The 22677-nt window shown below is 44.5% G+C and overlaps 1 protein-coding gene across 4 annotated transcripts in view; it reads right to left on the bottom strand.

Moving 5' to 3' along the window:
- Tmem156 (transmembrane protein 156) overlaps window positions 1–22677 on the bottom strand; it is a 62563-nt gene that overhangs the window by 21698 nt on the left and 18188 nt on the right. The window contains exons 4-9 of one of the 4 annotated variants that reach the window (XM_042054967.1): window positions 18695–18814; window positions 16943–16969; window positions 15921–16004; window positions 7056–7158; window positions 2785–2968; window positions 1915–2443 (exon numbers count right to left, since the gene is read on the bottom strand). In XM_042054967.1, the coding sequence (XP_041910901.1) occupies window positions 2818–2968; window positions 7056–7158; window positions 15921–16004; window positions 16943–16969; window positions 18695–18814 (485 nt within the window). In that variant the 3' untranslated portion in view covers window positions 1915–2443; window positions 2785–2817. Of the gene's footprint in view, window positions 1–1914; window positions 2444–2784; window positions 2969–4822; window positions 5152–7055; window positions 7159–15920; window positions 16005–16942; window positions 16970–18694; window positions 18815–22677 lie in introns of those variants that run through there. The other 3 variants (XM_038326924.1, XM_038326933.1, XR_005285071.1) reach the window with 3 other exon arrangements.

The raw sequence follows: 22677 nt of genomic DNA, 5'->3' as shown, positions 1-22677 counted from the left end.
TGAACACAGCCAGTAAATTGGAAATGGCCAGGACAATCTGTGAGAGAGGGGAGAATAGCTAGGGATAGAGGAGAGAAAGCAAAGTGAGAACAGCTGGATTATAAGAAGGGGTGTAGCTGGGGGGAGGGAGGGCCAGGACACTGGTGCGGGGGCCCTAAGATGTATAACCAATACTTGCGGGTAGGAACCGTGGGAGCCTGGAGGGCCAGCATGGGCCTTGATGTGTTGAACCATGCCACAGGTGTATGTGAATTCTGTTCTTTTTGCTGCAGACGAAGGAAATGACTCCTTTTGGTGCACAGAGCTGGCTCCACCAGTTCCTGTGCAACACCGCAGCTTTTATCGAACTACAGAGATCCTCCTAGGCTTCAGATCGAGACCAGTTCTGAATATTTGGACTGTCTTTTGGAGTTTGGGGAATTGGAGTTTCCTTTGGACCTGACATCCAGGAGCTCCCGGAGACAGAGAGGCAAGAGCACCAGGGAGGGGAACAGGCCTCTGGGTAAGTGGAAAGTGAACCGTGGGTAGGGACCAGCGGGCAATTCGGCTCCTGAGATGAACCAGTGGGCTCTCTTTCCCCACCTTTTTGTGGTGCCCCTGTAATTTGAAATCCTGGAGCAGACAACCGCATTGATCTACCTCCAGGTACACCCCACCCCTACTGCTGTACAAGCAACATGGATTCTCAGTCTCCCCAAGATGTTCAGCAAGTGAGGACGAGTCTGGAGTAGGGCCACAGCCAAAAGAGAGATCAGCTATTGTACAACATTCACTGCAATGATCCAAACTCCAGGCCCCTCGATTGCATGGCAAGCTCTTTACCCACTGAACTATCTCTCCAGGCCTGATTTTTGAAGTATTATTTCCTAGCCTGCCGGATCATGCATACTACATCTCTTCTTTCACTTCACAGGAACCTCCAGACTAACCATCCTAGTCACTAGTGCTTGTAAACCTCAATGCCTAAGTATATAACCCACAGAGGAATTTAGATACTTTTACATCATTTAGACCTCCAATTTTATCTCATAACATGTCATAGTTCAATGTTTTTGTCTGTCATGTATGAGTTTATTAGATAGTTACTAATTTAAAATAAATATGTAAAACCACAGTCTTGGCAGACAGACTAGGGCCAGCTTAACCCCTTTCCCCAGATCATAGCCAGATTTTTAAAATGCGAGCGTGCCTTTCACATCACTTATCCCAAGCTTACCACCTGTCCTGGTAGTTTTCTGCCAACTTGACACGAGCCAGAGTCATCTGAGAAGAGGGAGCTCAGTGGAGAAAATTCCCCCACCTGATTGGCCGGTAGGCAAGTCTGCGGAGTGTTATCTTGACTAATTATTGACGTGAGAGGGCCCAGCTCACTGAGGGCAGTGCCATCATGGGGCAGATGGTCCTGAGTTGGATAAGAAAGTAGGGTGAATTAGCCAGAAAGCACCATTCCTCCATGGCCTCTCCTTCGGTTCCTGCCATGAGTTCCTGCCTTGACATCCCTTCATGATGGACAGCCACTGTGGGCTGAGCTGGCTGGTTCCATGACAGCATTTCAAGCTCCTTGTATCCCTCCCCCTCAGAAGCAATTTTTTTTATTTTTCATGCCACATTTTCTCTACCACCCTACCCCCCTTCTCAACACTTCTGTTTTCTTTTTTCTATTTTTGAGGTTCTCTTTCCAGTCTCATGCCTTGCCCTCCATACATACAGACAATCATTAACAGCTAGGATGTATATAAGAAAAAAACATGTATTCGTCATCCTGGACCTGGGTTCCCTCAGTTAATATTTTCCGGAACTATCCATTTTCTGATATTTTCATTATGACTAGGTATAATTCCATATGATGAGTTCTTTATGCACCCATCAGCATGTTTATTAAAGGACATCATCATCGTGTTATGTATGTAAGCCTGCAATCCTGTCCTCTTATAAGCAGCCATTTAATGAATTTGCAACTCATCAGCCAGAAAGAGGACTGCAAGAGAGGAGCAGAGCAGAAAGAAGTGAGTCTCTATCACTGGGGCATGGTTCCCCCTCTCACAGTCTAGCGAAGAGGTCTTGGTCATAGATAACTATGGTTCAATGACTATAAGCTATAAGTGAGTCCAGTAAAAACTCAAAACACACTAAAGGCCAAGGTCAGTGTTATCTACAGGAAGCCATGACTTAGGGAAGACATTAAGGACCATGGGGTTATTTCAGCCAGCATTAGTTAAGTGCAGATGGAAGCAGAAGGTTCTAGGAGATGTCCAGGGCCAGTGAGCAGACAGCAGCCACAATCTGAAGTGACCTCTCTTATCCCCAGTCCCTTGCTCTCAAGAAGAGGAGCTCTATCGTGGTCTTGGCTATAGCTTCTTCTCTGAGGCAGTCTTCCATCTGCCTTGCTCGCTTTGGCTACCTCTGCCCGAAGCGCATGGAGGAGGAACACCAGTAGGCCAACCTGAGGAGGAGGGTAAGTTAGTGAGCTTCTTTTGTCTGAGCTTCCTGGGGAAAATAGCACCTGTCTCCATATGTCCTTGTGAAAAAGGCATGAAACTGACGGCACATGGTTTGTGTCATTATTTGCTGAGAGCTCCACAAATGGCTCTTCGTCCAGACCAAACGAAGCCCCTACTGGGAACTAAATACTGTTCTAACTGGCCGGATGCTCCAGTGTGCAGAGTCGAATATGTTCCCTTCCCTCATGCACCATCTAGTCTAAAGAGAAAGCCAGTACGAATAATTGCAAAAATAATTGTAAATAATAGCCACAAAACGGATGGTGTGGAGGAATATATATACCTAGTAGGGTTCATGATTCTGAGATACCAGAAGTCACCTTCCTGAGAAGCAATTTCCTGCAACTGGAAGCAATTCTGTCAGCTCGGATCCTTGCAGGACACCAGCACAAGAACCTGCTCTTGCATGCCCAGCGGTGTGCCCCATAGGCAGAGGACCAGCTCCATACACCTTTGCATGGTTTCCACTGTTAAGTAAAGTAGTACTGAGTATAAGTCAGTGAAATAGCTTTCTGAAAGCCGCCACACCCAGTAGAACCAGAAGCTTAATGTATGCCTGTTGTAAGCCAAGCTCCCATTGATTCCCAAGTCATCTGTCAGAGCATAATAGGGACTGTGAAGAGAAACAGTAATTTGGCTCTTCGGAAACTGTAGAATATCCATACTTCATCACGTGGGAAGCCTAAACCCCTGCAGAAAGAAATCTGAAACCCGAGCTGACTCATCTACTAATTAGGGACACCCAGACAGAGTAAGACAGGATGAGTTCCACTTGTCAAATCTCCAGTCCCTAAATTTTAAAATTACAATTTTAGTTTGCGACCTAGAAAGGAAGAATAACAAGTTGTTATACAAACTGTCCTCTCAATTGCTTAGCGCGGGTATGGTGCCCATGAGACGACTCAGTGGATAAGGGCGCCTGCTCCCAAGCCTGATGGCCGGAGTTGTTCCCCTTCCCCCCACACACGTACACACACCTACCATTCTAAGTCCACATCTGAGATCCATCTAACAAAAATTAACAGAAGAAAATATACTAATTGATTTAAATAAATCTTATCTGGCCCACCAGTCTTTATAGGAAAATGACAACCCAAAGAATGTGTGTGTGTGTGTGTGTGAGAGAGAGAGAGAGAGAGAGAGAGAGAGAGAGAGAGTATGTACTCATATGTGTAGGAACACAAGCTCATGCCTATGCACCAGATACCAGAGGTCAATGGCAGGTGTTGTTCTCTATTACAGCCACCCTATCATCATCATCATTATTAACAATATTTAGTTTGTGTATGCATCTGTATACATACATGCCCCTTTGCACATGTGGAAGTCAGAGGACAATGTGAGGGGGTCAGTTCCTCCTCCCATCATGTGGGTTCCGGGGATCAAACTCAGTTCTTCGGACTGGACAGAGAGCAACCTGCCTGCTGCACCAGCTCACCAGCCCTCCACCACATTTTTTGGAGACAGCGTCTCTCACCGAGTCTGGAGCTGGTCGTTTTGGTCAGACAACAACCTCCCCCGTCTCCACTGCCCAGTCCTGGGGTTACAGATCTGTAACCAGCTTTTTTGTGAGCACTGAGGATCAGAACTTGGGTCCTCACAATTATACAGCGCTTTACCCACTGAGCCGTCTCCCCCGCTCAAGACGGGTGTGTTTGGTGGACAGCAGAGAGTGATAGAGAACGTGGCAGTGTGAAAGTCATGAGCTATAATGATAATTAATGGAGATGGGACTTAGCAAGGCCTGTTTGCTCCAGTTCTACAACTGCCCTGAGTCTCTGGAGATGAGGCTGCTGCCTGGTTAGGCTTGGGAATGAGAGAACCACCTCTCCATTGAGTCTTAAACACTGTTTCTGAGAAGGCTCCGAAAAGGATTCATTTGACCTGCCTCTCAGGAGATGGATCAGGGGGGCTCAGGGTGGCCTCCTCACTTCCTCTGTTCAGAAACACAACTTTAGTCATATAATCATATTGGGAGACCGCATTCCATCTAACTCTGGGAAATGCTGGCTTACTTTTCACTATGAAGAACTGACCTCTTGTCTATGCATGCTTCATATGGAGACAGATACACTTAGTCATGATATCCATGGTGGCTGCAGCAGATATGAGAGCCGAAAGAATCCGAGGAAACATTTGCTATCAAATTTAAACACTCAAGGCATTTCATGTAAGTACTTTTTATTTCAGTATCCTTGAATTTTTTTTAAAATGGTCTTATGCCAAAAGGAGGCAACATTTATAAATGCAAATAAATGTATGAACAAATACGCAGACCCTCTTAAGTAATTTACCAAATAGAAACTGTCCATCTGTGTAGGAGAAAACCATCCTGCGCCTGCAACATGACCCAGTGAGAGGACTTTCATCCTTGGTCATTCTTGGTTCCTCAGGCCCACACTGAGTCCTCAGGCCCACACTGATGGCTGGAAGAGGTCAGCGCTCTCTTGTTCTCCCATGAGCTCCACCAGCTTGTTTTCCTTGGCTCACGGCAGCTCTGACACACTCTCATCTCCTTGGTCTCGTGGGTCAGACAGACACTCTCCGGTTCTCGGCAGCCAGGGTCTCCTCACTGCCATTCACCTATCAGTATTCCCTCAGCTAAACCCAAACTCTTCAAAGTCTTTGGTCCAGACTGTCCAAGGATAGCCTGAAAGTTTTTTAAATGCAAACAAATAGTATTCCCCTCAAGAGTTTCTTAAGTACTGTCTAAAATTAGAATTGGTAGAGAACAATTTTAAATCATTCATTTCAAACATCGTATCCTATAATATGAAATGCCTTCTTTCCGTCACTGACTAGGGGCTCTATCCACTACTGTGTTATACAATGATGTTCCTACTGTATCCCCACAAGGACAGCATTGGAGTGATGAGAACCTTGCAAGAACAGGACAGAGGACGCCTAGAGATGCCTCTTGCCTCTGCTACCACAGGACTTTGGCATCCTCTCATTGGAAACACGGGAGTTGGTGCAGGTCTCTCTCTCTGTTGAAACAGCCACGGTAATGGTAGGGCCGCAGTGGAATGATTTTTCTACTCCGTATGTTTATTTAGGGTCTTAGCAAAAGCATCCTGCCCTCAGACTAGCGGCTCTATCATCAGCTCTTCTAGACCCTGTCTTACCTTACATTCGTCACTGGGATTGCAGTTTCTCTACCCTGATTTCCCCACTAACTGCCATGTTACTTTTGCCAAGGAGTAGAGTTCTTGACACAAAGTTCCTATCTGAGGCAAATAACCAAAAATGGAGAATATTTATCTGTGAGCTTGAACAGTCCCGGCGTGAGGACCGGCGTGGGAGGAAACAGACGTAGGGCTCAGGAAGACTTTCTTGGCACTCTCATCAATCAAACCTAGAAATTTCTAGCCAACGGCAGACCCTGACCACACGAAGTCCTGCCGGACTTCCTTCTTGAACACACACGTACCCACACCGCTAGGTTTGCACTTTGCATATTGGCCGTTTGGACTGGATCTTTACCTCTCCAGATCAGCTCTCCCCTTCCTTCTACCCACTTGGTGCCCTGCCAAAAGGCTGCCCAAGCCACCTCAGCTTGGCTTAGTCTGTCTATCCTTGCTTAGCCTTGGCCAGTGGAAAACGCTAGCACACTTGAGCAAAGGAAGGGCAGCATTTGTTTGTTTGTTTGTTTGTTTGTTGTTTTGTTTAGCTTGGTTTTCCCTCTCTCTTCAGGGCAACCAAAGCTATGATATCCTTTGTTTGAGGTCAAGCACCTCATCAGACAACTCTTCCTAAACAAAACAGTCTCTCTCTCTCTCTCTCTCTCTCTCTCTCTCTCTCTCTCTCTCTCTCTCCCTCTTTCCAGAGTTTTCACATCTTGTCTTAATAGACTATTAAACTTTGACTTACTCAGTTTGAATGAAACACCCGTTTTCTGCTAGAGCCTGGACCAATAGCCTCTTAAGTACTATGAAGTCTTAGGGATAAGACCGGCCACAATGAAGCACAATAGGAGGGTACCCAGAGACGCCGCTTTCCCTCCCCCTTCCTGTTACTGTCTTTATGTACCGTGCGTGACCTTATGCCATTGCAGTCACTTAATACACATTTGCTGAATGAATGAAAAGCATCTCGAAGACCCTTCTGAGCACAGTTTTAGATTAGAATATATTAAGTCAAGGCACATTCCTCTAGGATATCAGATGCCAAAGGTAAAGTTTTGTTTCAATGACTGGATAGATGGGTTGGACTGAACAAATCTCACGACCCCTTTTCTCATGCTCTGACTGATTTGCCGCTCGACTCCAGGACAAGCCGTGCCAAGGGATGAGCTGACATTTCAGGGACAGTTGCACAGACCGAGAGCTTAGTCTAATAGACCGAGAGATTAGTTTGCTGATCCTTCCTGAATCTTGGAGAAAATGGGCACTTTAGCACATGTCACCGAATTCCAGTGGGCCGGCTTCACAAGTTTATCACTTCTATGTCCTCCGCCCAGACGGAAATGCTGATGAGGGGCAAGCAGAGTTCCCTGAGGCTGTTCATGTCTATAATGCACAAGTCAAACCATCAATAAGGCTAAGCATCGCTCACCGTGTATATTGATCTTGCTGGTGCACTGCAGAAGTGACTTCAAGTTCTGGTATTGGGGGGAGCACCTCCATGATCCGCACCAAAGGCAGCCCTCCAGTGGACTCTACAGTCAAGACAAAGAGCAGTGTTAGTCAATAGCAAGACAAAAAGAACTTGTAATATGGATGTATTAAAAGGGAACCCTGCCCTTCTTTTAAAAAAAAAAGGAGCTGGGCAGTTTCTGTCACTCATTCAATTCCTTTCAGATGGTTCTAATACTTTAAACCCACTTCCCTCAAGTTCAGGTATGTGCCCTCATCTCTTCCTTCAGCTCCTCACCCCATTTCCTGATAACACAATCTGAGGCAGGCTAAAATCACAATTAAAATTAGCATTTATTCCATAGTTAGTCTTCTAACAGGTAAAATGACCAAACATCCCCAACCAAGAGAGTCAGATGAGATCGGGAACAGTCTCCACCGGGGCCCAGAGCTCCCCGCTCCCTGTTGTCTCCTCGCTGAACCCTCGCACATGAGCCCTGAGCATCCTTTGATTTTATTTCATGGACAGTGAATATCAACTACTTCCAGGGTACCACTCCCATCAGCCCACCCTCGCCTCAAAGTTCCTAGAATCTGTGATTAGCGTCTAGTACCGGGTGAAGAGGACGCCGTTTTACAAATGTAATCAGCATCCCAAACTGCTTGGTTTTGAGCAGACGGAAAGGGAGATTATCTTGACTAAGTCCGAGCCTGATTGGTAATAAAGCTCTCCAAAGAGAGACCAGGTCTTCTCAGATCAAGATCCCAAGGTCAAAGAGATTCTAGATGGATTAGAGAAGCAAACAGTCATGGAGAACTGTAGGTGACATGAAGGGGCTGTGGTACACAGACACTAAGAAGCCAAAGTCCTCAGTACCTGTCAGCAAGGAAGTGCCTTCTGCCAGACGTGAACCTGGAAGCAGAGCTCTGGGTGAGACTGCAGCATGGCTGACCTCTTGATTGCAGCTTTGGAAGTCTCTAAGCTGAGTCATGCTCAGATAAGGAGTGACCAGCTTCCAACCCGCAGAAGCAGAAATGACACGACACATTATGTCATGTTAAGCAACTAAGTTTGCGGTAATTGATTACACAGTGGAAACAGATATAGTGACCGACAGAGTCTCGGCCTAAATGTCACCAGAGGTGATGATTAAAAATACAGGTTCTTGGGCTCCGTCCCCAGATCTATGGATTTGAATGTCCCTTCCTAGAAGCCTGGGAGTCTGAATGCTCTAGACTTCCAAAGTGACTTGGTGCGCATGAAAGCTTTTGGAATAAATTTTCTGCGCAAATAATTGCTTAGATGTGCCTCGACTAGATGACTTGGGCCTTCTGTAATTTGAGATTTGGAGACTGCTCTTTTTAAAGGTCATATCAAAGGAGCCTATTCATAAAATGAAATAATTATCATGCAGAATAAATAAAGTTCTTCTGGCTGGAGAGCCAGCTGCTCATTGTCTGCTTGTGGATTCAGTGTGTGGATGTTTTATAGCACGATATGACCACACTGTCATAAGGAAAGCTATTACCTGTCAAAATGATAGCTAGTCGGGAATATCATCTAGTGGTATGTTATCTTCGGCATTCCCTAGTTTCCAAAGTCATGGAACTCATATGCTAATAGCAAAACTTCTAAAAACTGATTTTGAAAAACATCCAAAGTCAGATAGATGTGTGTCATTTTAATTCCTTCTTCAGAATAGCTAAGACAGGTGAAACTTTTCCTCTCACGCTGCCCTGGAAAATAGTTTCCTTCAAACCCTATTAATTCACCAACTCTAGTTAAGGCAGCACGAGCTGTCAGAAATATTTTTAAACGTCATAAATGTCTTTTCAAGAATTTGTCAGTTCTCTCACTCAAACACTTGACGCTTTTCAGGAACCTCCAAAGGTCTTTAACGTTTGTTCAAAGAACCCCAGTGTGGTTTTCAGCCTTTCTGAGTCTCAGAAACAATGGATTTCCACAGTAGAAGAAAGGCCTCATCACAGTTCCTGTGACGACGTCCAGGCTGCACTGCAATGCAAGTTCCCCCCCCCGCCCCCCCATCCACCCCGCAAAAGAAGGTTCCTATCACTTTTCAGAGGTCTTTTACCTCTGGGACATCTGGGATCTAACTTCATTTCGTCCTCTGCATGTAATACTGTATTCCCTCCATGTAACCTGCAGGGTGTTCTCACAATGCTTTGTTCCGGGTGGGTTTCCGGTCTGTCTCCCAGTGGAGAACATATATATCTAAGCCTTCTTCTCTTGGTTGGGAAGCCTGTCTTTCCCATCAAATTTTTCATGTTCCTGCCTCCAAACTACTTGTTCAGTTACATTTTACATTTTGTGTACATGAAAGGAATGCAGGGGCGGGTGCTTGTGTGTGTACACAAGTAAACGTGTGTGTGTGTGTGTGTGTGTGTGTGTGTGTGTGTGTTTGCATTTTGAGGTCAGACATGCCATTCCTCCTCAGGTCCTGTGCACCTCGTGTTGCTGTTTTATTTTGAAACGGGGTCTCTCATTGGCCTGGGCCTCACCCAAGTAGCCTGACCAGTGAGCCCGAGGGATCTGCCTGTCTCTGTCCCCACAGCCAGCTTTTTCTATAGGTCCTGGCTGTTCTTGAATTCAGGTACCTGCTTCTTGCAAATGTTTTGATAACTGGCTTACTTATTTTTGTGATTATTTATTTGTCTTGGAACGTGTCGGTTAAGCCCAGATCATAAGGCAAAGTCAGAGTTGGAATGGGGATGTACATGGTGGGTACCAAGGGAGGACAGAGGGTCCAGACAAGGACCATCTGGGCAAAGATGGAGGACTTGTTCCAAGCATATGTTCTGCAGCCTGTTATTCCAGAGCTGGTATAAATGACTGTCACATAAAGGCATTCAATGAATGCCTATAATAAATCATTCTATTCCAGCTGTGGAGTCTTCCGGCAAAGAAAGCCATCCTTTGCATTTTGATCTAGTCTGTAACCAAGCAGATAGCTATAACCGTCTCTGCGTTATGAACCCAACTGGCATTTTAAGAGTCATCAATATTATAGGTAAAGCAAGGAAAAATTAAACTTTCGTGTTATCTTGCTTAGTTGCAAAACATCTGGTACCAGCCATTCATCTTCTCTTCTGTGGGAAATTGAAACCTGCACAGTCTTTATTATCCCAGCCATGAACATGCTGGGAATTATAACTTTCCATTGCCATTAGCTTTATTCGGGGGTGCTATGAATCGGGCTATCCCCCTACAACCTCTTTCACCATCAAAGTCCATTCTCTCTTCTCTGGGTTACCTTAGAGTAAAGGAACCGCTCCTAACCAAGGCTGAAACGTCTCTTGTGGGGACTTGCCTTGTCACGCAAGCCGCTACAGCTGTCTAGAGGGAACGTGTTTCATCTCCATTTCCAGGGTTAAATACATAAAGCAAGAAGAGCTTTGATGTGAACCAGCCTGATCCCCAGGTCTCCGCTCCCATTGAATACTGTGCTACAGAATGCCCTGTGTGGAAAGAACCGATTAAATCCTGGCTCTGCTAGGCACTACCTACAAACCAGTGACTTCAATCAATTGCCTGTCATAAAATTCCATCGCCTTTGCTCCTTGCACATTTAGCTGTTTTAGCCGGTAAACCAGCTACTTAAACTCTCTGGGATTCCATTTTCTCATTAGAAGGGTGAAACACTTATGAAATTAAGTAAACTGATTTGTGTGACATTACAGCACAGATACAGTGCTTGTCATGACAAGAATTTCTCTTGTTCCAAGGCAGCCTGGAGTGGATGCTAACTGTGTTGGGAGCCCGGTGGAGGAAGAACTGTGTCTAGGTGTCAGCCTTTGCTGTGATAGTTGGCTGGTGGTCAGCATCCAGCAAAACTTTGTTAGAGAATTAAAGGAGCCGCACTTTGAGTTTTGACAATTTCACCATTTGAGGCAAGATACGGAGTGACCCTTTCTCCCCTTCAGGCAGACAGAGTGAGCAGAAGCAATGATTCCAGAAACCTGGTGTGGATATTTCATAATGGCTACCTGGAAAACAGGTGGCCATCTCATGGGTCATCTCAAGAGCACAGAAGGCAATGGCTGGAGAGGTGGCTCTGTAATTAAGGCCCTTGCGGTTCTTGCAGATGACCCGGGTTCGAATCCCAGCTCTTACATTAGATAGCTCATGACTACCTTTAACTCCAGTTTCAGAGGATCTGATGCCCCCTCCCTGCCTCCACAGATATTGCATGAACTTACTACACACAGAAAATAGGCACATACATAAATAAAAATAAATTTTAAAAACATTTTTTTCTTTTGGCTTTTTTTTTTTTTTTTTTTTTTTTTTTTTTTTTTTTTGGTTTTTCGAGACAGGGTTTCTCTGTGGCTTTGGAGCCTGTCCTGGAACTAGCTCTTGTAGACCAGGCTGGCCTCGAACTCAGAGATCCGCCTGCCTCCCGAGTGCTGGGATTAAAGGCGTGTGCCACCACCGCCCGGCTTCTTTTGGCTTTTTTGAGACATAGTTTCTCAGTAGCTATGGAGTCAGTCCTGGAACTTGCTCTGTAGACCAGACTGGCCTTGAACTCACAGATGTCTGCCTGCCTCTGCCTTCTGAGTGCTGGGGATTAAGGCATGTGCTAAAAGTCTCTTTAAAAAGTATTCAGAAATCCAAAGAGCTCCCCAGATGCTCCCCCTTGGGCGTGTGATCCAGGGAGAGACACCATCTGGCCAGTTGGCATGCCCAACAATAGCACTTTCAGGAAGTACTTTCTTGTCCTCCGGTTTCTAGGCTGTGACTCTGGCTGTATTGTTTGCCTTCTTAGCCTCCTAAACACTTGTTTATCTTCTCATATCAGGTTTTTTAATGTTCCTAAGGCTTCTACAGGCAACTCACAGTGTTTGCATCCCATTCTTTACGTCCTAGACCACTTCCTATGGCCTTGTTCTTGGTTTCTCTAAAGAGCCAATCCAGCAACAATTGCTTTTAGAGGACTTTGTTTTTGATGATGTTGTTAATTTTTTTGTATTGCCAGATATTGAATCTAGGATCTTTCTCATGCTAGGCAAAAACTGTAGCCCTTAGGGATATATTTTAAGGCTAGCATTGTGGTTTAAATGAGAATATCTCCCATAGAACATATTTAAATGTTTGGTCCCTAAGTTGATGGTGCTCTCTGAGCGATATTCAGGCAGTATGGCCTTGTTGGAGGAAGTGTATTCTCAGAGGCCAGCTTGACAATCTAAAATCTTGCTCCATTCCCAGTGTGTTCTTTCTGATTCACGCTTTGGGTTGGAAGATGTGAGAAACTTCCTGCTTCTGCTTCCGTGCCTGCCACATGCTGCTGTGCCTCCCCACCAGGATGGACTCTCATCCCTCTGGCACCATAAGCAGAAATCAATTCTCCCTTTTGTTAAGTTGTTTCTGGTCCTGTTTATCATGGCAACAATGTAACCAGTATTTCTTAAGATGCCTTCCTCAAGTGTTGGAGGGATAGCCTGTAAGTTAACAGTGCTCACTGCTCTTCCAAAGGTCCTGAATTTGGGGCCCAGAATCCCTATCAGGCAGGTTGCAATCACCTGTAACTCTAGCTCTTGATGATCCAACACCCTTGTCTGGACTCTGTGGGCAAACAAGCATGCGTATGTGTGTGCATACACACCCACACATAAGAAATAAAATCCCTTCTAAAATGCCTTTCTTAAAATGGTCATTGTTTCTTTTTTTTAAAGATTTTTTTAAGATTTATTTATTATGTATACAGTGTTCTATCTGTCTGTATGCTTTCTGGCCAGAAGAGGGCACCAGATCTCATTACAGATGGTTGTGAGCCACCATGTGGTTGCTAGGAATTGAACTCAGGACCTCTGGAAGAGCACAGTCAGTGAGCTTAACCTCTGAGCCATCTCTCCAGCCCCAGTAATTGTTTCTCATTGCTCTTTGCTATCCTTAGCAATTCTACAAAATTTACCATCCATGTTTCCAAAGAAGGAGAATTATGTTCTTTCTGATTATTCCTGCTCTGTGTGTCCATGTTCATGTTCATGTTCATCTTTCCCATCTCAATTCTTTTCCAATTTTTAAACTTATTTCTGATATATATAATATATATAATATAATAATTATAATATATATATTAGACAGGGTCTCAGTGTGTAGCTCTGGTTGTCCTGGAACTCATTACATGGTCCAGGCTGGCCTCAAACTCACAGATATCAGCCTGTCTCTGCCTTCCTCCTGTGTGCTGAGATTAAAGGTGTGTGCCATGACATCATCTCTCCTTTTCTATACCCATTCCTCCCTAGGGTTGTGCTGGTTCATTCTTATCATGAATGAATGGGATCCCAAAGGCTATGCTACAGTGAAGGACAGGTAAAGAGAAGTTGTCACCCATGTGACGAATGGATAAGATGTTAAGGAAATTAATATCAAGACAGACACCGTGGACCATCATGTTTCTCGGGGAAAGAGAAGAGCATCAGAGGCACACTTGTTCCATGTGGCTCTAGTAGTGGCAGGCTCTGTACAGGATAGGGTCCTGCTGAGTATTCCTTGCTTGTTTTTCAGAGGATGATGATTTGGGGATGGCAGAGCCTCTCTACATCCCAGTGTGTGTACCTGTGTGGCAACACTACGTTTGTAGGTCATGAACCACAAGGCCAAGTAGCTAGCACTGACACCAGGCTCAGCTGAATGCAACCCACAGGCATCGCTTTTTGGAATTCCGCTTCTTTTCTTCATGGTACTGCATTTCCTGAGACTCACATGGGCACATGTTCCCTTACCTCTCGCTGCTGCCTGTAATCCATCATGACAAAGAGCAGCCTTAAAGACAGCTCAGGGGAGACATGATTTCCTCTCCACTTCTCACTTGGAAAGAGCGACTTAGAATGGAGAAGGGGGTGCTTTCAGGGTAAAAGACGATAAATGAGAAGGACCTCCCCCTTTCCTTTAGAAGATGCTAAGCCTCAAAAGGATACTTGGTCTTAAAAAAAAAAAAACCTCACCCCCCTGTGTCTGCCCTGAACATTCCTACAATATGCCTGGTACTAAAACCAGAGGGTTTTTAGTGAGAGCCGTTACAGAGAAGGCAGCCCCAAGACAGCTTCTTCGGGGGCAGGAAAACCTCAGGCTCATAAATATAACTTGTGAGGTTCATCTCGTGTCTAGCCAGGCCTTAAAATTTGTGACTCCCACAATTATCTGAGGTGACAGGGGAACAATTGACTTGTTCTCAGGCAAGACTGCTGTGCTCAGAATTATGGCAGGAAACAGCCAGGCTTCCTCGGGCAATCACAAAACTCAGCAGAGGTGGGCTGAACCATTCCTGGGGTACAAGCAGGTACACTAGACAAGAGAGACGAACAGCAGAATCGCCATTTTCTTCCTTTAAAAAATGATTTCTCACCCTAAAACAACCCTAGGGGCTTTTATATCATTAATTAAACAAATTTTTTGTGAACCACACAAAATGTCCATTAACTTGATTCTTAGACAGCTGATGTTAAGAACTGCCTAGCTGATGCTTACTACTAACCCTGGCTTAATAATTTTCCGTTGCCAGATTATGTAGATTGAGATCTTGAGATGCATCCAGGCTAATTTGTTCCCAGGCTAAGGGTCTATGTAACTGCCTGTTTCAGTAGTTAACAGAAGCCTTGGGCACAGGGTCCCCGGTGAAATGCTGGGCGGGTCTCTAGGTGGCTGTCATTGTCCTGCAGTGGAAGCAGGAAGTTATCCAGCTTCCCCTCTTTTCTGTTTGAAGAGTTTACACACCAGATCTGAAGCTTCCTTTCTTGCAAGCTTCTCAACTAGTGTAAGGGGCTGCTCACCCGCTGGAGACAAAGAATATAAACAATATCAAAAAGACATCAAAAACATCCTCTGTCGCCAGGCAAATGAGCATAATCCTATGAGGCGTGGTGGGGGGCTGAGACAGAGCTATAACTTGAGGCCAGCCTGGGCTACATAGTAAGCCCTTGTCTGACAGAGAGAGAGAATAGCCAGGAACTGTCACACAGACTGGAAGAGATTAAAATAAAATCTAAACGCAAGCCAGGCCTCGTGATACAAGCCTATAATACAGAAGTGGGAGGGAGGGTCACAAATCTGAGTCAATTCAAGGCCAGCCTGGGCAATTTAGTGGGCTCCTACCTCAAAATTAAAATGGGAGGGAGGAGACTGGGGAGCATAGCTCAGTGATGTAGAGTGTTTGCCTAGCATGCCCAAGGCCCTACCTAGGTGGAATTTCCAGTTTTTTAAAAATCCTTTCTCTTTGGTGAAGGAAAAGGAGGACCTTTACTCCATCCACGTCATCAGCTTTCTTTTTAATGTGGTTTGACAGCAGGATTTCTAAAGGAGGCCTCGCAATTAGAAAGATGAAGTTGGAACCGGCATCTGTGTTCACAGCCCTCTTAGCTGCTCTAATTAGGATCCCCTTCCTCCATCCCCACTTCTCTTCTTGGGCGAGGACAGGGCCCTTTTTAATTGAGGCTATTAGAAGTTCTCGTTACACAACGACGCCCCATGAAGTGAAGGCTCCAGCAGAAGCTCTGCCCACTCTACAATTACCTCTTGCAACTCTAAGAAATAATAGTATCTTGTCTCGTTTAAAAATAAATCCCAGCTCGTTTCCCCATGGCGTTCTCTCCCTTGCCTACTCACACGAGCTTCTTCTTGCCAATTAGGCAAACTTTCCGTTATTTAAGGAGGTGGCCTTGATCATAACTGTCCCCTGATAATGAGATGTACTGAGCTGGATTTCAGTCGCCCACAGTTCCTTTATTCTAAACTTGAGGCTACTTAAAATGAACTCGGGTCTGGTGTATGGAGAAGGCGCTGCTTTGGCACTTCCCGTCCTGCGCTGTTTGAAACTGCAGATCTCACCTGGAATAGCCGTCATATTCAGGACACTCAGCTTCGCAGAGTCACTTCCTCTTAAGAGAACGGATGCAGATTTGGGTTTACGACCTATTCCAAGAAAAGAAATTAAAGATTTAGACACCAGACGAGCACATTCTGCCACATGTGGTGGTGGTTTAGGCCTCTAATTGCAGCGCTTGGCAAATGAGGCAGGAGGATCCTGAGTCTGAAGGTAGCCTGGACTACATTGTGGCCCTTGTGCCCTTCCAAAGTCACATTCTCACTGTGCTCCCTGTGATAGCTTAGATTGTCAAGGAGACAAGGGGATCTGGAGCACCAAGGAAGCAGAAGTTTTTATCATTAAGTCTTCTTTCACTAACCAACACAGGGGTATGTGGGCACAAGCCTTTAACCCCGGCACCCCGAAGGCAGAGCAGATATATCTATGTGAGTTCAAGGCCAGCCTTGTCTACACAGTGAGTTCTAGGCCAGCCAGAGCCACACAGTCAATCCCTGTCTCCAAACAAACAAACAAAAAACCACACACCAATCACAACAACAAAACCAGTCTCTTTCTAAAAGCGATGGTTTCTCCACTACCATAAATACTGTTATGTCTATCTATTCTTGAAAAGGTACCAGCCAGTATTTACAAAATGCTATTTTTGTCTATATGGATAAAATACGCAGAATATTTAAGAAGTATTGCAGATTAATTATATCTAGTAAGTAGCATGAGTAGTGTGATATTTTTCATTGCTTAATATACTTAGATTTGCAAGGAAAACACTTTGAAAGCCATTGAATTTGTATTCTGGATAAATGTTTGAAAGAATTTTAACGTTCTTCCCACTGTGGCCCGTGTCTTTCTAGGCATTGTTCTACCTTGTAACTTTCTTAGTCTGCATTCATACATGAAAAATGGTTCAAGAAATGTAGAACTTTGAATTATTTTCAACTACCACACATTTCAATGCCTAGAAGATGCCAAGTTTTACTCTGGCATTTTATTGATTGTGTAGATTTGTACAAAACTGCTAACTTACCTGAGTTTGGGAGTTTTCCCCCTTTCTCTGCAAAAAAACAAAAATAATAGTACTGTTTCCATACTGCTCTGGTTTCATCCGATGGTCATGACAAGACAAAAAGGGGAAAGGACTTATTTGTCCTCTACTGCTGGGTCACAGTCTAGCACTGATGGGAGTCAAGGCAGTCCTGCTAACTGTTCTGCTTGGTGCCACCTCCCACCAGGGAACTCAGCTCACACCAGGGAAGCTGCTGCTTGTTAGCTGGCTTGCAGTCTGGCGTGTACTCAGCTAGCTTTCTCCAGTTCAGGACCGCCTGCTTAGGGATGGTGCCCATATCGGTTAGGAATCATGACAACCCCACCACAGCACAGACACGACCAAAGGCCAAGCTGATCTGGGCAATGCATCCCTTGAGACTCCCTGCCGAGGTTATTCTAGGCTGTGTCAAGTTGACAGTTAAGGACGGCCAGGACACACGCTTTGATCACCCAGTGGAAACTGGCGCTCTACAAAGACACAACATGGTCATGTCATTAACTATGATGCGGCAGACCTTTATCACTAAGGGATCAGAGATGAGACTTGTTCTGCAACAACTCTCAAAAAAATCCCAGCAACAAAGAATTAATTCAAAGAATCAACGGCACCCTTGCTGCAGGTGAACATTATTTATTAAACAACCTTTCCTGTCAAAGAACATAAGAGCCTAGTAAGTGAACACACCCAGCCATACTATAAGCCTTCATTGGGAACCAGGTGGTGGCACACACCTTCCAAGCACTTGGGAGGCAGAGACAGGTGGATCTCTGTGAGTTTGACAACAGCCTGGTCTACAGAGTGAGTTCCAGGACAGCCAAAACAAACAAACAAAAAAAACCCCAGAGAAACCAGAGAGAGGGGAAGAGAGAGAGAGAGAAAGAGAGAGAGAGAGAGAGAGAGAGAGAGAGAGAGAGAGAGAGAGAGAAAGAGAGAGAGAGAAAATGAGAGAGAGAGAGAGAGAGAGAGAGAGAGAGAACCAGCTGTGCCCTGACAGTGTTCAACTCCTTGGGTGATCTCTTTATTTCAGCCTCTACCCCAGCTCCGTGTGGCAGAGGCAAGTACCCTGTAGGACAGCTGAGGAAAACCATGTTTAGCAATGGTAACTCACTCAAAGCTATAGGAGGTAATACGAGGATCTGATGTCTTCAGAGCCTGTTATCACGGCGATGCTTTTTATACGGTCTTTAAGAGATCAACTAATTACCGAAGAACTGTCAATCGAGTCTGATATGTAGCCAGGATGGGCACGTGCAGTCTTACAATCCGTCCTGCTAGGTGAGTGCCCAGGTCATGCTCATTACCAAAGCTGTTTAACACTGCTCCCACTGTTCTGACTTAAGAAGCCCTTCTAGTTCCGTCCCACCCAAACTCCATCGACACCCCCTATACTTAAAGATTTTTACTCTCATATTTTCACCTAGAGATCACTCTGCTTGGGCCTCTAGCTCTGCAAGTGTCACCTCGTCTTCTGCCCTCACTTCCACTAAGCCTTCCCAGCCACCATCTGAACAGCTCCTCCTTTTCACCCTGCCTTTCTTCCTGAACATTTGCCTGTCCCTGAATGCTGATGCTGCTGTCTTTACAGTCAGATTCTCTAGAACCAGCATTTGCACATAGGAGGAACACAGTAAGTGGCCAACCGAACTAAAAAGGAAATCTGGGGCGGGCAGGTGTGTGTTCGTGTTTCCCTGGGGAAAGCCATACGGCCAGGGCTTATTTCCCAGTACTTACTCTGCCACCTCTGCACTCTCCTGTGGTCCTCAAGGATTTTGTGGATAATGAGGATGATGCCGACCATAAAAACTAATAGCACTAAAATGTACCAAGTGATCTTCACGGAACAAGTGACAGCTGTAAAAATTAAAAAGAAAAAATTTAGGCACTCTAAAAATCAGTAAAGGTGGCAGGCATAGGTACTCACCAACTCTTGGAGGTCTGCCCGGAAAACTCACACAAAGGAAGAACAGAATCAACTCCTGCAAGTTGTCCTTTGACCTGTGATGTGGGAGAGTCTTCTGTTTGAGTTGATTTCATTGGCTACTAAAGAAACTGCCTGGCCCATTTGATAGAACGCCCCTTAGGTGGGTGGAGTAGACAGAACAGGAAGAGGAAGTGAGGTAGAAGGATCAGTAAGATGCCACACCTCTCCTAAGTTAGGCAGACCACTGTGCCTCTCCTGAGAGAGATGCCAGACGCAATGAAGCTCCAGCCCAAGATGGACGTACGCTAGAATCTACCTGGTAAGGCACCACTTTGTGGTGCTACACAGATTATTAGATATGGGTTAGTCAAGATGTGAGTAAGAGGCTGAAAATAATGGGCCAGGCAGTATTTAAAAGAATACAATTTGTGTGTTGTTATTTCGGGTGCAAAGCTAGCCCTGCCGGAGCCGGGTGGGATGAGAAACAGGCCTGCCCGCAGCACCTCACTACAGAATGGCGCCCAACGTGGATAACTGAATCCACAGAAAGCCTGAGAAAGCTTGGGAAAGACTAGAGAAAAGCATGTTTTCTTGATAACAGCAATTTCTCAGGTCTGAGCAAGCGCTCTCATCTAAGAGAGGCTTCCTGACTCAGCTTCAGCTGCAAAACCCTGCAGCTCATTAAGAGGTCCTGCCACAAAACACTTAAACGGTGTTAATGAAATGCTTTTCAGTTTTCAGCTGTAGCAGGGAAAAAGTTGTGCTGTTTTAAAATGCCAGCTTTTTGGGCCGTCCTGCCAGGGCAAACTCTGACTCTTTCAAGCAGGCAGTCCTGACTATGGAGATTTTGATTGTTGTTTAACACTATTGCAGCTTGCTTGCTGGCAGGGACCTTGAACCGCCACAGAGTTGTGGTGATAAACATGGGTACAGCTGGTACCGCTGCCATGAGTCTGGAAAGCTAAGGAATGGGCTGGATCTAGCTGTCAAAGACACGGCTCTAGTCCTACCGATATTGTTTGGTAAATTAAAGACTCATATAATCAGAAAAAGAGAGATATACAATAAAAGAAAGATTCAAAGTCGAAGAAAAGTCAAAATGGTTTACAATGTGTTGGAAATATATGCAGACTAAAAGTTAAAGTTCTTAAGAAAAAAAGGAAGCAGTTGGGTGTGATAGCACACACCTTTAATCCCAATGCCTGGGAGGCAGTGACAGACAAATCTCTGTGAGTTCAAGGTGTGGTTGCATACACCTTTAATCCCAGCATTGGGGAAGCAGAGGCAAGTAGATCTCTGAGAGTTCAAGGACAGCCTGGTCTGCAGAGTTATTACAGGACAAAGATATACAGAGAACCTGTTTCAAAAAGTAAAAGTAAAAATAAAAGAAATAGAGGTTAAAACAAAGCTGCACAAAGATGGAAAATACACAGAGAATCTTGATACTGTATACTATTATGCTCTCTTTGAATTGTTTGTATGCTGAGGAAGGAGCAACAGCTGCTAAAAGATATTTGTTTATAAATGCTGCTGAACTAATCCAAGATAGATATTTTGAAAATACCTTGACTTCAGAATTTGGATCTAAGGATATGATACTTTGGAAAAGAGATTCTTTTGTTTTTACAGAAAATAAGACACTGTGGATTGCTTTTATCCCAATATGGTATGACAGACCACGCCCTCCCGAAAGGTTGCTGTGAACACCTTCAGAAAATTACTTCGCTCAGCTGATGACTGAGATGAACCTGGCACACAGGTTACACCATGAAAGATCTGATTAACAGCGTCCCCATTCAGCAGGAAGTAGTTTGGAGAGAAATAACTGCGCCCACATTCCCAAATATTGTTTATAAATGTTCTTTTACATCTAAAGGGGGATATGATATAGATATGAATAATTTGCATTGGTATAGATTTTGCTTTATTGATAGAGATTTAAGGTCAATTTTGTTATATGTATATGTATTTCTGATACTGATTAAGGTATTGTGATTGTGTAGTTCATTTTAAAAATGTAATGTATATAGGTTATTAATGGATAATCATCGATAATAGTAAAGCTTATAGTCGTGTTAGTTAGATTTTCTAGATATATAGAGATATATTTCAGTTAGATAGGCATTCCTAATATCTTTCAAAGACTAGAGAATATTCCACTTAAATGTTTTAATAACTTAGGACTTTTCATAACAATGAGACATGTCAGCTCCTGGCAGCACCAATCTACTTTAAGAGGAAGATGGGCATTGAAGAGGATCCTTACGGAGCTTGACAGCCATTTGGGCAAGAAACTGCTCACAAGGAACCGGCAGAGAGAGGACTGCTGAACTTGCCTAAATGTGAGATGATCTTTCGGGGTTGCTGATTCAAGAAAGAGTCTGCGAGACATTCTGCAGGACACAGCAGATAGTGACTGAATTGCCTTCGAAATTCCTGCTGCATAGAAATGTCTGCTGGATAGTTATGGGCCTGTAGGCCGAAGATAGATGCCCCAACAATACAAAAGAACTTTGGGTGACTGTCCAGACAGTGAGATGTCTCTGTGATTTCTAGAGTTTTGGAAGTAGCTTACTTCTTGTTCACCTAGGTAATATTATATCCTTCTGGAGTCTTTGATGGAGTTGAAGAATGGATAAATATAGTTTTCCTTAGTTATGATAAAAGATAAAGTAGATATAAATATTGTAACTATAATTCTTGCTTGATAACTGTTTTGTTATACGTAATTTTGCTATGTTAAAGTTAAAGCCTTCTTTTTATTGTTTAAACAGAAAAAGGGGAAATGATGTGGGAGAGTCTTCTGTTTGAGTTGATTTCATTGGCTAATAAAGAAACTGCCTGGCCCATTTGATAGAACGCCCCTTAGGTGGGTGGAGTAGACAGAACAGGAAGAGGAAGTGAGGTAGAAGGATCAGTAAGATGCCACACCTCTCCTAAGTTAGGCAGACCACTGTGCCTCTCCTGAGAGAGATGCCAGACGCAATGAAGCTCCAGCCCAAGATGGACGTACGCTAGAATCTACCTGGTAAGGCACCACTTTGTGGTGCTACACAGATTATTAGAAATGGGTTAAAGCAAGATGTGAGAAAGAGGCTGGAATTAATGGGCCAGGCAGTGTTTAAAAGAATAAAGTTTCTGTGTAATTATTTCGGGTTTTAAGCTAGCCGGTGGCCGAGAGCAGGGCGGTGGGAAACCGCCCGCAGCCCCACACTACAGACCTGCACTTATGTGTCATGGCAGACACGCACACACAAATAAATATATATAAAATAAAAAGATTCAACACAATGAGACAGAGCGTGAGATAAGAGGCTAAGTGGAGGCGTATGCCTTTAGCAGAAAAGCTATTTGCTGCCTTAACTTAACAGGGACCCTTGCTCTCCTGAACACTTTTCCGATATATTAAATGAAGCTACTAAATGAGGAAATTGGCCAAGTGGCTCCCAGGGATCCATTTAATTCAAAATCCTGGCATCTAATTTCACTTCCAGGTGATGCCAATATCAATTTCCTCATTGTACATCAAGAGTGCCACAAAGCAGCCTTATTTCAGGGTTGTGTGCAATTAATCATCTTGGTCATGGGCCATGCAGCCCCAAATATGCCCTTAAATTAACAAAGGTGCAGCAAGAGCAAAGGGCATGGGACAGCAACAGAAGGCAGAGGCAGAGGACTGAGTGATTAGACCGTTTCTGCCAGTGTTACAGCTTGGATGGAAAATGTCCCCAAAGACTCCTGTGACTGAACACTTGGTGCCCAGTTGACTATATCATTTGAGGAGGCTACACCG

The sequence above is a fragment of the Arvicola amphibius genome, chromosome 1 (genome assembly GCF_903992535.2).
Source record: "Arvicola amphibius chromosome 1, mArvAmp1.2, whole genome shotgun sequence".
In the NCBI taxonomy this organism is placed as follows: Eukaryota; Metazoa; Chordata; class Mammalia; order Rodentia; family Cricetidae; genus Arvicola; species Arvicola amphibius.
The sequence above is the reverse complement of the archived record's forward strand: the minus strand, read 5'-3'. Positions and strand labels throughout refer to the sequence as shown.